Source organism: Talpa europaea, assembly GCF_964194135.1.
Source record: "Talpa europaea genome assembly, chromosome: 7".
In the NCBI taxonomy this organism is placed as follows: Eukaryota; Metazoa; Chordata; class Mammalia; order Eulipotyphla; family Talpidae; genus Talpa; species Talpa europaea.
In genome coordinates, this window is record NC_140074.1 from 70,310,627 (window position 1) to 70,327,273 (window position 16,647).

Consider the following 16,647-nt stretch of genomic DNA (forward strand, 5'->3'; position numbering starts at 1 on the left):
CCTACCTCAAGTAACTTCTCAATTCCCAGCCCAAACCATAAAGTCAACTAGAAGTCAACCAACAGAAATAAAGAAGTTGGTAAAACATAAAGTATGCTGTCTAAAGAAATAAGATTGTTCCCCTTGCAGTACAGTATTCTTTCTGTCGCCAAACCACCTAATGCAAAGTAAAAACGTACTTTGTATTAGCACTAACATAGAAACACCATTAGAAACACTTTCCCCTCTTACAAAACAATTTATGCCACCATGACATAAAATACCCCCCATACTAAGAACACAAGGGATAGCTTAAATTATTTCACTGTAGTGTTAAAAATGCACAATTTAAAATCCCTTAACAGCAGACCTATGGTTACGGCTGTCTGGTTTAGAATCTCACCATTCCAAGAAGATAAAGGTATAAAAGCTTAAAATGTGCAATAATAAACCCAGCCTTTTTTCCTTTTCTATACAGTAAGGCAAGAAATGCAGCCTGTAATAATGCAAAACATTTACAAAAAGAGAAAAGCAGGTTAGCACATTGTCGATTGCACAAGAACAGTTAAGAAAATCAGCAGGTAAGCCACAGTGCAAAGATGGAACAGAACCTGCTAGTGTTAATCCTCTCACACTAGGAGCTCTTTCCAGCAGAATGTCCCCTACACTGCCAGCACCAAAGGTTGGAGCCAGTATTACTTATGAACTGCAGCTGTGTCTATTTCCTTGTGTGAAATGGAAGGGGGGGGGGGGTAACATGGTCACATATAGGTCATACTGTACAAACTGGTATTTTATACTGCTCCAATGCCAGTAATCAATTTATTTTCTTCATTAAAATAATATACACAGAATGTATTGTTACTTCAGTTACTTCAAATTTTATACATATTTACTTTCTGCTAAAGAGAAAAGGATAAAATGGTATAAAAAAAAGATAAAGCTATTAATTAAGCACAAGAAAAAATAATAAACAGATAATTCCCAGTGCAAGGTTAAAACAAGCAAACTTTCTCAAGAAAAATGCCACCCACACAACAGGGAATTTATCCAACAAGAACAAAACCAATGCAGTTACAGAACCCCTTCTCTACCATCAGAAGTCATTTCACAGCAATAACCTTAATGGTTACAACAGACATACTCAAACAGTTAAAAACGGAGAGAAAGTCTTAAGATGTCAAATTAAACCGTAGAGTGAGACAAAGCTTCACCAGGAAGAGGAAGGGTAAAAATTGTGTAGTCCAGCATCAGTGCTCAGTTCAAATCATGTATTGGTGACATACCTATCACAAGAACAATCAAGGGGGAAAAAAAGTCTAGATTTACCATGCAGGAGAGATTTATTACTCTACTCGCCTTTGATAACCTGATTACAGCTAGCTGTTTAGCAGTTTAGTATTGTGTTAAACGATTTTACAACAGAGTTTTTTTCTTTTTGCTTTTTTAATTAAACCCAGTAAGATGTACAGAAGACAATGAGGCAGTAAAAAGTACTGCTCCAACAGACAGAGGTGAAAGGTCAAATGAGGGCCCCCGAAACAAGGTCACTAGCAGCCACATCCTTCTCTCTGGGGTTGGGGTTCACTGGTTAGCCGGCCTCCCTGTGGAGCTGAAGGTTTGTGTTGTACACCAGACTCGGCAGCATTCAGATCCAAGCTTCCATCCTGAATATTCTGATAGATTTTCTTGGCAGCCTCAAGGAATGCATCTTCTACATTCTCTCCCCTAAGAGGCAATACACAACTTTATTCAAGAACCATAATTTTCTACAAAAGACATGACATTATACAGTGACCTTTTTGCTAACCTTTAATCAACTGCCATGGTATCTTCAACTTAGCCACTGTCATCTAATAAGAAATGACAAGACTAAGAGAACATGGGAAAATATCTTCTGTGAAAAGTATATAAACACGGTATTTTAAGAGCTATTTCTATAACCTCTATTTGCATAATTATGTATACTAATCATTCAAATGTTCTACAGTCATATAAAAAGGCAGTGAAGAAAGGCCTTTTCTATTATAATAGAAGTAATGCAAACACAAATATCTCCAAACACACAGGACAGGAATCCAGGATTACACAGCCTGGTTAGCCACATACGAAATGCAGTGTTTTTATCATGTGATAGTGCCCTGTTCATGCCTAGCAACAGTCAGACTTCAGTTCTCTTGGGCTAACAGTATACAGATGAGGTAAATAAAAAGGCACTAAGCTTCACACACGGGACTTTTTGCCTAATAAATGAGGAATTTCGATGGGAGTCCTGGGTTCAAAGTGGACATGGAATAAAAATTTAGAAACTGCTAATTATGCAATTATTTGTAGACCTTGAGTATTTTATTAAGCCATGTTTTTCTTTACCACAATCAGAAGCATTAAATGAACAGGTTGACCATGCTTGGATCTAAGATGCCAAACTCAATCTCAGTTGTGAAAGTCAAAGACTTTGGAAATGTTAACACAATTTCATTAAATAACCTGGGTTATCAACAGGCATAATCAAGGTACAATCTTTGAGGTAAAGTATAAAAAATATTCTTTTAAAATGTGAAACACGGGCCTCCCCAGTGGCGCAGCGGTTGAGTGCTGGGTTGCAAAGCTGCCCGCAGCCTCTGCAGCACGGGTTTGATCCCCGGCTGCATCCCGGCCACCGGAGGAGACCAGCAGACCTCTCCTGGCGCCCGCTGCTCCCCTCAGCAGTGTACTTCAGTCCTGCCTGCTCTGCTCCCCGCTCTGGCTCTGGTGAATCCTCTCTCTCCCCCACGCTTCTGACTGTACCCAGTGCTTGTATAAATAAATAAATAAATCTTTAAAAAAAAAAAAATAAAATGTGAAACACAAGGCAAACGGATGTTTGTTTCCTTTTTCTCCATAAGCCGTAAGCATTACACACGTTACATATATACATATTAGACATTTTCCATATATATGGTTCTACTTTGAGAAATTGAAAATTGAAAATGATCTGCATTTTAGCGATACTTACGTTTTTGCACTTGCTTCAAGGAACAATAAGCCTAAAATGAAATTCAAAATTATGATTAGGATGTTTGAAATGAACTTACAGGGCATGTAACCTCAGTAACATCTAAATAAAATTTTCCCATTAGCTTTCAATACTCTAACCATACTATTTTATGAGACTAATAAGAGTCTGAGATGGAAAAACTCTGTAGTTTCAAAATGCCACCTTTCCTTAGATATTCTCAAGTGCAACACCCCAAAAAAGTCATTAAAAGTCTTTTAAGATACCCACCATTTTCTTCAGCAAACTGTTTGGCTTCTTCATATGTAACATCTCTCTGTGCCTCCAAATCTGCTTTATTTCCTATGAGAATTATTACCTAATTTGTAACCAAAAGAAAGATATCTTAAAATAAAAGTATTAATTCAAATCAACTGTGAACATTCTGAAATCCAAAAAATGTGACAGAACAGGCATGTGAGTCTAAAAAGGAAGCCAAGTACTAATAATTATCTACCACAAAGGATTACAGAATTACAAAGTCAGTACTAAATAGTGTCTCAGCAATCATCTAGCCCAGGGGTTGACAAATTTTCTATAAAGCAATCATCTAGCCCAGGGATCAACAAATTTTCTATAAAGGGCAGGTTTGTGGGCCCCATATAGTCTTTACATAGACTTCTTTGCTTTTTTTTTTTAAACACTATTTTAAAAATATAAACACCATTCTTAACTTGAAAGTCATTCAAAACAAACCAAACCATGAGGAAACACCAGGTCCAGGAAGATTATGATTTATGTAAGACTACGAAGGGTTCAGACAAGCTAGGGGGATCCATGAATGCACTGAAATTAAGCGAAAATGCTTTAAGCAAGGATATTCCCGGAAAGACAAGGCTCATGGCTTTCATCAGATTTTCAAAAGTTTCTGAGACCCGCAAAAGACTTAAATGCTGTTACTTAACTCCTTCAAGCTACAGGTAAGGGAATTAATTGGTCAATTAAGGCAAAGAGATTTGCCAAAGGTCATTTGGTGAGCCGTTGACAGGAAGATTCTGGAACCCAGGTAGAAAACCTAAGTGGTGCCCTTCAAATACTGTCCTACTCCACACTATCCCTAGGCAGGGCTACATTTATAGCATTGACAAATGTGTGTGTGTCCACTGAGGGCAGGGTGGGGGGGATACAAATGGACAGTGATTTCTAATCCAAAGGAAAAATATCACAGACCAATATCCACTTTGGAATCATTTATGTAAGTGAAGTTAGGCCACAGTTAAAGGCGTATCTGAAAAGTTTAAATTGTGCAGCCTTGGCCTTTATTCGGCTTGGGACTAGGGATGGGGGTAGTTATGGATAAACAGTCTCTGTACATAAGCTTACTTGACACCAACTGATAAAAATAACCCTCTCCCCCACTTCCAAACAGATGTGGCAATCCAGATAAAGATACTTTAGGAATAGTCTCAACTAAAAGGCATTTCCATCATTAACTTCTTTTTCATGTGGAATTAGAGGCCCTGGCTCTTTCTTTTCCAAAATATGGTATCCAGTGAACTAAATAACTATCATAATTTTAATGTAAAGCTTAAGTTATACGACAAAAGCATTTGGGGCCTCCCTGGGGGCACAGGGATTAAAAGTCTCAGCACTATTGAGCTATCCGCCAGCCACTCATATTTGATCCTGGACCAGGGAGCAAACCCCATGGCACAGCAGACCTCTCCAGTCTTGCCCGCTGCTCCCTCAGCAGTATATTTCAGAAGATCTGCCTGTTCTGCTCCCCATTTTGTCTCTGGTGAATCCTCTTACTCCCCCACACCTCTGGCCTGTACCCCAGTTCTTGTAGGCATAAGTAAAAAAAAAAATAAAAAGTTAAAAAAAAAAAAAAGCATTTGTTAGTCAATGTAGACAAATACCTCCCAAGGAAGAAAAGCTTTCACATAGTCCCACTAGTTCTTTATAGAATATGGTGACAACATTTTTTAAAAGTTAATTTTAAAAATCCAGGCTGGACCTCCCTGGTGGCACAGGGGTTAAAGTCTCAGCGCTATCAGGGAGCTAACCCACATGGCACAGCAGACCTCTCCTGTCTCGCCCACTGCTCTCCTCAGCAGTGTATTTCAGTAGATCTGCCTGTTCTGCTCCTCTCTGTCTCTGGTGAATCCTCTTAGCCCCCGCACCTCTGGCCTATACCCCACTTCTTGTATGCATACATAAATATTTTTTTAAAAATGCCCAGGCTGGTAAACTCATAATGGCCCAGTGTAGGGTCACTCAAAACAAGAAATGTTTGCTGAATAGAAACACAACCTTCTCTCCCAATTCCTTATGAATTTCCAAGCTATACATCCTGTCATCCAGAAAGGGGAGACAAAGGGGCATGCTAACACAACAGACATATAAAGTACACCAACAAAATGAGAAAATACCTAACATCTACATAGAAATCAAAGGCAGCATTATAGATTATGTAGCATCTGAGCTGGACTTTAAGGAGATTTTCTTTCTTCTGAATATTTGGTGAGATTTTGAGACTTTAATAGAATCATAGAAGCTTAGAAAAGAACAGAGAGGTCCTGTCACACCTTCCAGCAAACTTCTCAACAGTAGCATCTCCCACACTTCTAATATTAAATCAGGAAACACATTGGTACAATCTACAGCCCTTACTCAGATTTTACCAGTTTCATACACAAACGCGTACAGTTCTGTGCAATTTTACTACAGGTATAGATCTGTGTCATCATAATCAGTATACAAACGCTCCATCATTACAGAGGAACTACTTTGTGCTGCCCCTTTATATATCAGGCCCACTGTCTCCATCCCCACAGCTAACCCCAGCCAACAATGAATTCTACTTCTCTACAATTTTGTCTAACTGAAAATGTTTTATAAATGACATCATATGTACATCATATACATCATATGTATATGGTATGTAATCTTTTGAGGCTTTTTTTCACTTAACATGATGCCTTTACGATCCATCCAAGTTGCTGCATGTATCATTCCTTACTATTGCTGAGGAGTATTAAAAACCAGAGTACCAGATCTCTAAATCATTTGCCTATCAGTGGCCATCTAGGTTTTAGCTATAGCAAATAAAGTTGCTATGAACCTTCATTTATAGGTCTATATGGCTACATACAGCAACGTTAATGAGATAATGGATATGAAAGTTCCAGAGACAGTCTGGAACTCTTCAGACTGGCATAACAGGCAAACCATGTTAACTGAATCAATATAATTAAATTGCTGTTCCCTGATAAAGGCCAACCCAACCACACTCACAGAACCAGGCCTTTGCCAGGTAGTGGGGTACACAAAGCTAAGTGAAACACATAGGCCTTGTTCTCGAGAACCTCGAAGTCTGCGACAGATCAGTGTCATTCCTTATTCGTTCCTGGAACACTTCCAATAGTACCTATTGAAACACTACTACCCCGAAAGTCTCAGCTCAAATACCACTTGGTGTCCTCTGTAAAGCTGGGTTCTCCAGATAGCACGGCTCAAGCTGGGCCCCTCATTCTATTTCTAACTCCTATTTCACTCTGTTTTGCAGCACAGTTGTATGTATACCCCACTGATTCCTCCCTGCTATAAACCTTTGAAGACCAAGGACTCGCACTTATCTTTGTAAACTCTAGAGTTGGCCTTTAAAACCTTAATAAGTATCTTTTCACTCAGGTTTAAAAAACAGTTTTTTAAAGCATGGAGAGCTCTTTTTAACTGAGATCTTATTTAGATAACTGCAGATTAACATGTAAAAATATCAGCTACAAATACTTGCACAAATTTATAGCAGTATAAAAGTATTTGTATGCTGCCCAATTTCCTCCAATGGCAGCATTTTATGAAATGAATACCGATCTCTTTTAAAGTGGTGGTTTCATATTTCGTTATCTCCACTTAACATGTGAAATCACCAACTCATTAACTTTCATTTTTTAAACCACAAACATATACAAAAACCATAAGTTAGAAAACTGCCCTAGCTAGGGCAGTTAGCATTGAAGATAGAAGATAAGATAGAAAAGCTAGGGCAGTTAGCATTGAATAAATGTTAAATTTTCTTCAACTAATTTAGGAATAATAAAGATTCCTTCATTCTTAGTGCCCACATACAAAAATTCCACCAGAAAATGACTTTCCTTTTTGGTTAGCTTCCATTTCAAATTTCCTGTGTATTTAACTTACAGTATTTGGATTGGTGAGATTCCTTGCATCTGTCAACCAGCTGCTTAAGTGGTTATATGTACTTCTTCTGCAAAAATGAAAGTTTATATTTGAGACTACCATATACAATTATCATTCTCAATAGAATAAAGAAATCAGTAATATTTTAAATATATACTTTAATCAATAAACCCTAAAAAAGAATTTTGCCTTGACTAATTGTTACCCTAAAGAATAGCTGTGGAATCTAATCACATTTTTCAAAACCTACCCACAACCATAATTTTTAAATAAATAATTCAATAACTTTGATGATGACTTGCATGTGAGGAATAAACTGTTTACATCTGTAAACAGACCAATAAGCAAGCAAAGAACATAGCAAGTTGATGGAAAACAATTCTGAACTCAGAATTTCCAATGTGATATATAAACTAAATTTATTTTTACGTCATCTAGATTTTCAATCATTTTTCCAGATTTTTCAATCAGAAAATAGAGACAATACCAAAATGTCTAAACCAATAACGTTCACTGGAAAATTTTTTTCACATCTCTTTTTAAATCAGAAACCAAGACAGTCACATTGCTATAGGCTGATACAAAATTCACCTTTCCTTAATAATAGAGGGCCTAAGTACAACAGCATATAAACTGGCTTTTAAAAAGCATTTAATACATTTGACTGGAAATTCAGTCCCCAGGTATCAGAGATAAATTTATCCTAACTTTGTGCTATTATTTACCAGCAGCTAAATCATTTTGAAATTTAAACTGCCTCAGTTCTCCACTTTCTCCAAGCAAGAGTTTAGAAAGCCACGCACATATTTGCACAAGTCTCATAGGCCCTAAAATAGCAAACAAATCCAAACAATTTACAATATTATACAGAGTACAATACTCATCAGACTTTACTTAATGGGTCAAGGTAATAAAAATTTTGAAGGTTAAAAATGTTTCTGATTTATAAATTCACAGCATATTGATCCCACTTACTCATTTAACAGGTAAGGAAACAGAAGCCTAAGAAATTTAAGTAAGTCCAGAACCAGGCCTAGCAGCTTTTTTACATACATCATGTCCTCAAAGTGTTTGAGTTCAGCTTTCTAAACACATTCCATGATCTCCAGCTGCTCGTGCCATATAAAATTCAGTGTTCCAGACATTTAATCCTTTCCCAGTGAGAAATGAAAAGAACTCTTTGTTCAGACTCTTTTTAATGTGCTTTATATTACAGACAAATCATCATCTAAATGTCAAAGAAAGTCATATAAATAACTTTCCCCACAATGTTTTAAAATTTTCCAAGTAGGGGCCTCCCCGGTGGCGCAACGGTTGAGCACTGGGCTGCAAAACTGCCTGCAGCCTCTGTAGCGCCGGTTCAATCCCGGCCGCCAGCAAGGGCCCCACATGGCGCACAGACCTCTCCTGCTGCGCCCGCTGCTCCCCTTAGCCGTGTACTTCATCAGTCTGCCTGTTCTGCTCCCTGCTCTCACCCTCCCGCAGTTCTGACTATACCCAGTGCTTGTATAAATAAATAAATATATCCTTAAAAAAATAAAATAAAATTTTAAATTTTCTAAGTAAACAATCAAATAGCATTTATTTACTTTTATAGTACCAGCATACCTTGCTTTTACACAATGCACAAAGCCTTAAATAACACAAGTCCAAAAATACTTATAATGACATTGATAAATTTTTAAATGTGGAAACTGGTAGCAAGGGTTAATTACAAACTGTCAACACTATGATAAACAGAAAACCTGTATAATCTCTGTTAGTAGCACCAAAATAATGTAACTTTTTCTAATGGTTCTGGTAACTGTTTCATTATTAATTTAAAATTCACTATCATTATTATTCCAAATCTATAAATATAGTATCATCCAAATTTTCATTAACTGATGGTACAAATGCTAGAAAAAAAGTGCTAAAAAGAGCTTTGGCATGGATATTAGATATATCAATAAATGATATACCTACACAAAACACCACAATGAACTACGCTATCAATTTAAGCTAGTACCTATAACAAATGGAGTTAATGCCAAGAATAAAAATATTATTAAAGCAAGGACTTTTAAGTTTGTAGAATGTCAAGGATTAATAGGAAAATAAAGTGTCATGGTTGCAACATGATACTTGAAGTATCAATGAGTCAAGAAAGCCCCTCTCAAAGTCTGCAGTGCTTTATTTCAATAACAATTTTATTGTGCTAGAATGAGTATACCAGAAAGCTTATCCATTCAGTAAGTACAATGGATGGTTTTTAGTGTATTTGAAAAGTTTTATGCGCACTGATCACCACTATCTAATTCCAGAACATTTGCATCACCCCCAAAAAGAAATCTCACACCTGATAGCACTTATACCCCATTCTATGGCAATTCAATTTCTATCTTTATGAATAGGCCTATTCTGGGTATTTCATATAAATGGAATCATACATGTAATCTTTTGTATCTGGCTTCTTTCACTTAGTAAAATGATTTTAAGGTTGATCCCCCTGGGCCTCCCCGGTGGCGCAGCGGTTGCGTGCTGGGTTGCGAAGCTGCCCACAGCCTCTGCAACGCAGGTTCGATCCCCGGCTGCTCCCCAGCCACCTGAGGAGGGTCCCACATGGCGCGCAGACCTCTCCTGCCGCCCGCTGCTCCCCTCAGCAGTGTACTTCGGTCCTTCTGCCTGCTCTGCTCCCCGCTCTGGCTCTGGTGAATTCTCTCACCCTCCCGCGCTTCTGACTGTACCCAGTGCTTGTATAAATAAATAAAAATAAATCTTTAAAAATAAAAAAAAGGTTGATCCACCTTATTGCATGTATCAGTACTTTCCTTTTAATAGTTGCATTATATTCCATAGTATGGATATAGCACATTTGCTTATCTATTCATTATTGATGGACATTTGGGATGTTTTCAGCAGAAGTACTTTTTATGACTTGAAAAGACACACAAATTTTACCAAAAATATGTACTATGTTTAAAAGGCATGTTTAAATACAAAATACGTATGTATATCTTTGCAGACCTTAAAATATGTCACTTATATGTCAACGAAGCAGGGGTAAAAAGAATACATATGCACATAAGCAAAACAAACTATAACACTATATAAATCGATATATCCTAAGCATACATCACCATATTTAACTTTTATTAAAAATCATGGTGTTTTGGGGCCTCCCTGGTGCCTACGGGTTAAGTTTCAGTGCTATCACCACTACAGCCTGAGTTTGCTCTCTGGCCAGGAAACTAACTCACACACAGGGCAGCAGACCACTCCTGTCTTGCCCGTTGCTCCCCTCAGCAGTGTATTTCAATAAATCTGCCTGTTCTGCTCCCCACTCTGTCTCTGGTGAATCCTCTCGACACCCTCCTCTCTCAAACCTCTGGCCTAATACCCAGTTCTTCTGTGCAGAAAAAAAAAAAATGGCGTTTTTAATTATGCAAAGTCTTTAGATCAGAATACTTCCTACACAGATGCCCAGGTTAAGAATCTTCCCACAATGCTATTTACTATTGTTACCAACTACGTGGCTAAAGTGAAGAACATTGAAGTCGTTCTGCTCTAAAACTTCCAAACTTCACAATTTACAGAAATTTCTATATTTATTCTAAGCATTTCCCAAAGTATTTTCCTCAATAAAATAAGCTTAAACACCAAATTAAAGAAGATCTTTATTGCAGAACTTCTCATGGTTCTGATATGCTAATGTGCAACTGTGACTCAAGAGGAAGCAGAATAAAGCAATCCCCAAAGGGAAATATGCTTGAAAGTCTAATTACCATTTGGTCCCACTTATTCATCCCTATTCCCTCACTGTCCCCACCTCCACCACAAAAAAATAGTGTGACAGAGTCTCAGTGTTTTAGACTGGCAATCTGCATGAAAGGCGATCATTTTCTAGGTTGTGGTAAAATAATACTGGGTCTAATGAAGTTGTGTAGGTTTCCACGTTCTCTTTTATAAAACAGTTTTTGTTACTTGTAGCAAGTGCTTTGAGTTTCCAAAAAGAGCCATGTTGAAGTAAATTTAATCTCCCAGAAAGAAGTACTCTAAGCCACTTCAAACAATTTTATGACAAAAAGAACTTAAATGGGGCCTCCCTGGTGGCACAGCAGTTGAGCGCTGGGCTGCAAAGCTGCCCGCAGCCTCTGCAGCGCTGGTTTGATCCCTGGCCACCGGCAAGGGTCCCACATGGCACGCAGACCTCTCCTGCGGCCTGCTGCTCCCCTCAGCAGTGTACTTTGGTCCTTCTGCCTGTTCTGCTCCCTGCTCTGGCTCTGGTGAATCCTCTCACCCTCCTGCGCTTCTGACTGTACCCAGTGCTTGTATAAATAAATAAATAAATCTTAAAAAAAAAAAAAAAGAACTTAAATGAACAATTAAATAGTCAAACACCTTCCAATGCAAACAGAACTATTTATAATCTACCATGTTGAATTAGCAAAGCTACTTAACTCCTTGCTTGGCCTTGTTTTAAAGAGGTGTAAACTTTTACACTGAACAGAGTAACTCCGCAAGATTTGCTTTCTACTAAAGCGAAAAGAACAAAATTTGGTATAAAATATTATTTCACCTCAAATAATTCAACTGATGCTGCTTTTCAGAACAGTATTCTTCTATTAGCTCCACCAGCCTCTCCTAAAGTTTTTCTTCAGCCATACCCACTTTCAGAAAAGGAAATCAACATGTTACATCAAGTCTTACACAATTTAGAGAACTATAAAACTCAAATAAACTCATTTATATTCACATACACACAATCTAAAGAATGTCTATCTCAATTAAAAAAACAACACATTGTTAAGACAGATTTTTTTTCCCCCCAAGAATGAAAGATGAAAAATCATTAACCTCTTACCTAGTGATATCATACACCATAAGTGCTCCCGCAGCTCCTCTGTAGTAGCTTCGTGTAACAGCCCTAAACCTCTCCTGTCCTGCTGTATCCCAAATCTGCAGTTTGATTTTTTGGCCACTAACTTCAATTATTCTTGTACCAAATTCAACACCAATTGTGTGAGGACAATCAGCCATAACTGTCAGGGAGGAAAAGAAATATAATATAATGTACCAACTTCCAGAAAACTGCAAATAAAGACGGGGGGGGGGGGTAATTAGGTTGGAAATTCATTGACTAATCAAACAACTTATTAATGCTTGTAGTTTATGGATAAAATTAACACTAAAAAAGATAGGGAGAACTGACAAAAACCCAGAAATAAAAAGTCACAGAAGGGAGCTCTCTGGTGGCCTAGAGGTTAAGTATCAGCACTATCACACTATCGCCACTGTGTTGCTTTGGATCTGGCCAGGCAGCTAACCCACATGGCCCAGCAGTGTTTTTCAGTAGATCCACCTTTTCTGCTCCCCACTCTGTCCCTGGTGAATCCTTTCACTTCACCTTCCCCCCTCACCTTTGGCCTATACCCCAGTTCTTCTATACATAAATTAAAAAAAATAAATAAAGTTGGGGCCTCCCTGGTGGCGCAGGGGTTGAGACGCAACCTATGAAGCTATCCACAGCCTCTGCACGAGCTCAGTACCCAGCCAAGGAGCTACCCACATGGTGCAGCAGACCTCTCCTATCTTGCCCGCTGCTCTCCTCAGCAGTGTATTTCAGTCCATCTGCCTGTTCTGTTCCCCACTCTGTCTTTGGTGAATCCTCTCGCCCCCCACACCTCTGACCTGTACCCAGTTCTTGTATGCATAAATAAATCAATCTTTTAAAAAAAAAAATTTAAAAAAAAAAAGCCATAGAAATATCACTGAAATATAATGGCTCAAAATTTTTTTCTGTAATAGACCTAATAATAAATATTTTAAGTTTTGTAACCCAAAAGTTTTCTACCACAACTACTCAACTTTGCTGCTGAAGCACAAAAGCAGCCACTGCCAGTATATAAAATTTGCATAGCTGTGTTCTAATAAAACTTTTACTACAAAATAGGCAGTGGCTCGATTCAGTCATCTGACACCGATTAGATACAATAAATTAATCAACAGCTTTAGAACTTCTAGGAGTTGTAATCAAATTTTTCTCCTAGAAAATATTATTAGTAAAGAAAACCACATTTACTACATACCTATAAATATATATTAGCAAGTTATGTATGTAGAGTCTAGCAGGACAAGCTTACTAGTCCTTTCCTTATAATTAGGCAACTGAAAACCTAAACCCACTATTTTCTGTTACAAGTACTACTAGATACTTCATAAAGTGTCAGGATGGGGAAAAACATGTCATACAAACAATTTCAACTATATAGAAACAATTTCAACTATACTTAACCTATCAGTTACATAAAATAAATTGCCCCTCTTTCCCTACCATCCAAGATAGAGTTGTACTTTGAATCTTAACTAGTCATAATTATAAAGAGAATTCCATTTTAAATATTTCCAATTTGTTTTTATTTAGTTAATAAATGTCATAGGCAGGAAATTTCCCCTAGTAATGCAATTTCTGTAACAGAGAATAATAAAGATTATTTAGATGACATAATACACATTTTTTTGAAATTAAGATTTACCATCAAGAAGGTGAAACAAATGAATCAAGTTTCATGTGGCACATAAAAATCTACACCCCCTACACATGTACTGGTATATTTCATTTTTATTTACACCTACTTAAAAGATAAAGTTACATTCATAAAGATATTTAAATGCACAGAATACATTGAGAAAGACAATTTTTAAAAGATGGAGAAGTGAAAATAGAGAATTTACTAATGTCTTGCCTTATATATTGAACTTACATTTTTTTTCTGTAAATTGATGAAGCAAGCAAGACTTTCCTACTCCCATGTCCCCTGTTTAAAAAAAAAGAAGTTGTTTCAGGTAGCAATTACATTTCTCAATTTTAACTCTTATAATTACATGCAATGATTACCATACCCCTTTATGATATCACATCACAACTTTCTAGGACACTTAGCAAAGCTGTTTTCCCCTACTTACAATAAGAATCTAAAATCTTACAGGTTAGATTTCAATGATGTACAAATTGACTCTCCCAACCTTCAACTGTTATAGAATTTGGTTATAAATGATGTTAATAGTCACCTGCCGGGGAGTGCTCTATAACAGAGAAACTGTTGTGATGGTATATTTTTAGTCTGAGCTGTTTCAAATCTTGTAGCTTTTTTCCTCTTAACCCATGTATAAAAGCAAAAGACTCCCCTGAGTAACAATAGGGTAGGGAGCAAAGTAAGAAGCAAAATTAAGAAGTTTTGGAAGTTTATTCACTAGGCTTCATTTCATATTTCTCATATAATTACACACACGCACACACATACACTCTCTCACAAAGAATAATGTGCATTACAAACTGTAATAAAACAGATGTCTCTGATTTCACTACAGGAATTTTATTTTTTTATTATTATTATTATTTTTTTTTTTGTAAAATCATGTAATCATTATGCAGAGAAAATGTATGGGAACATGCCCTCTGATTCCAAACCACAAACACCTTGAGGATGGAAAGTAACTGAGTTTTCATTCCTTGTTATTTTTATTGGTTTGGGTTTCTAGTATTTTGTTCTTTTCCAGCCAAAATCTCCTGATGGCTAAATGGTGAATTAATTGAGTTGGATTCTAGGGGAAAGTTCAAGCAATTCCCTAATCAAGCAACCCATGGATTCCAATTCAGAGCCAAGGTTGCTGATCAAAAACCAGCAGACTCAGGGACTCTATCTCAATTTGAATCCATTTAGGCATAAATTCTTGGTTTAGAGAGCATCTGAGAAAATAAGCCAATTCTAAGACATTGAGAACTAGCATGAAACTCTAACTAGCCTTTTAATTGACTTAGGAAATCTCAGAATGAGAACCCTAAACTGGGACCCTGTTCTTCCCAGGATTCCTAAATTCAGAACCTATACATATTCAATTTAGAGAAAAAAGAGGGACTCAACAAGTCCATTGCTGCCCATTCCTACTACAGGAATTTTAACCCTTGAAGGAAGCATCATAATGTGATCACTTAAGTGCAACATTAAAGCAAATTGTTCTAATGTGAAAAATTAACTGAAAAGCATATGTACTTTCAACTGTGTTCTTACCATATTTGGAAAAGCAGCACTCTATTCTGAGCAAAAATTTTCTTGAAACTTAAGGGGAAATCACCACTTTATATTTTTTATGTATTACTTAATTATTCTGAATTAATAATCTCTATCCATTTCTGGAATCCAGGAATTTCTGAAGGCTTTCAAGATTATTTCTGAAACAGATCCACACTCCTAGGAAATTAATCTCATTCCCACTATATACAGGTTTTCAGGTAGCCCTCAAGAACAACCAACATCACTTGATAAAGCACCCAGCATTGTGCTATGGAAGTACCTATAGCCCCAATGCAAAAGGTACATTGTTAAAGCCAAAATTTATCTTAATCAAAGGAGCTTTAATTTTGCAGTGAGAAAATCATCCACTGCTGCTGTAGTGGTACACTTAACTATCAGAATATAAATATTTAGTATGTTAACCTCCTTTGGAGAACACTAATGTTAAGTTAAATGAACTTACCAATAATAATATATTTAAAGATGTAAGAGTAGTTGTATGGTGCAGTTGCCATGGTGGCACTAAAAACAAAGAAAAATGGTATTATGTCAGAATGAATGTATATACATGTTATCCAAGCTGATCACTGCTCTCCTTTAAAGACATAAAATAAAGCAAACCAAATATAAATGAAACAGAGTAAAACTTTATTTCCCAAATGGAGCAGATGCACAAATTCTCTTCAATGAACAATGCTTTAATAACCTCACATATTATCCACAGAAAAGCTAGAAACCATTTATACCAAAACATTTCCAATATTTCACTTCAGGAAATATCCAATAAGAAACATTACTTTGGAAAACTTCAAACAAGAAAATCTTTATAAACTTGTGTTAAATATCATTATACACAGTCCTTTCCTCCTTAAGGCCCCCATTCCCGTTAACTGATAGCTGAATTGCTACTCTGTTTTCACAACAGAATGGTATAAAAAGTAGCCTCTGTCTTATAAACACAAAATAACCCATTTACTTTATATCAATGATTAGCACAGCATCCAAAGAAAATCAAATTATTTCCAAAATAAATTAATGTCAGAATCACATGAAACTACTGTTCTTGTGGATTAAAAAGTTATTTATTGGCAATTTCATATGTCTCAACCTAATAGATTTGAAAATAAACGCTATATCAAATGGCTATTATATACTATGCTAAGAGTACAGAGAAATAATAAAATGCTACGTGTGGTTGTAAATTTTGAAAGTTTATGTATTAGAACATATTTCAAAAGATGACAGCTAGCTCCATGCTCTTGGAAAGACTTAACCTGAAGATATGTAATTTACTTCTCTCCTACTTTTAACAACTTAAAAAAACACTCCAATTTATTCAAATGAATGTCTTAGATGTGTCAGACACTGTGCCAGGTGCTAGAGAAACAAAAGTGAATTCTAATACTGGCAATAACAAAATTTATTTTCAACCCAGTT

At 36.7% G+C, this 16,647-nt stretch overlaps 1 protein-coding gene across 1 annotated transcript; it reads right to left on the reverse strand.

Moving 5' to 3' along the window:
* Positions 1–1,529: 1,529 nt before the first annotated feature.
* On the reverse strand, positions 1,530–15,725 carry RAB14 (RAB14, member RAS oncogene family; the record flags this gene model as incomplete). The annotated part of the gene is made up of 7 exons (XM_084239052.1): positions 1,530–1,707; positions 2,975–3,005; positions 3,245–3,332; positions 7,157–7,223; positions 12,000–12,177; positions 13,900–13,953; positions 15,674–15,725. The coding sequence occupies 7 exons, from the start codon at positions 15,723–15,725 to the stop codon at positions 1,530–1,532; spliced, it is 648 nt and encodes a 215-aa protein (XP_084095178.1).
* Between the last annotated feature and the right edge of the window lie 922 nt (positions 15,726–16,647).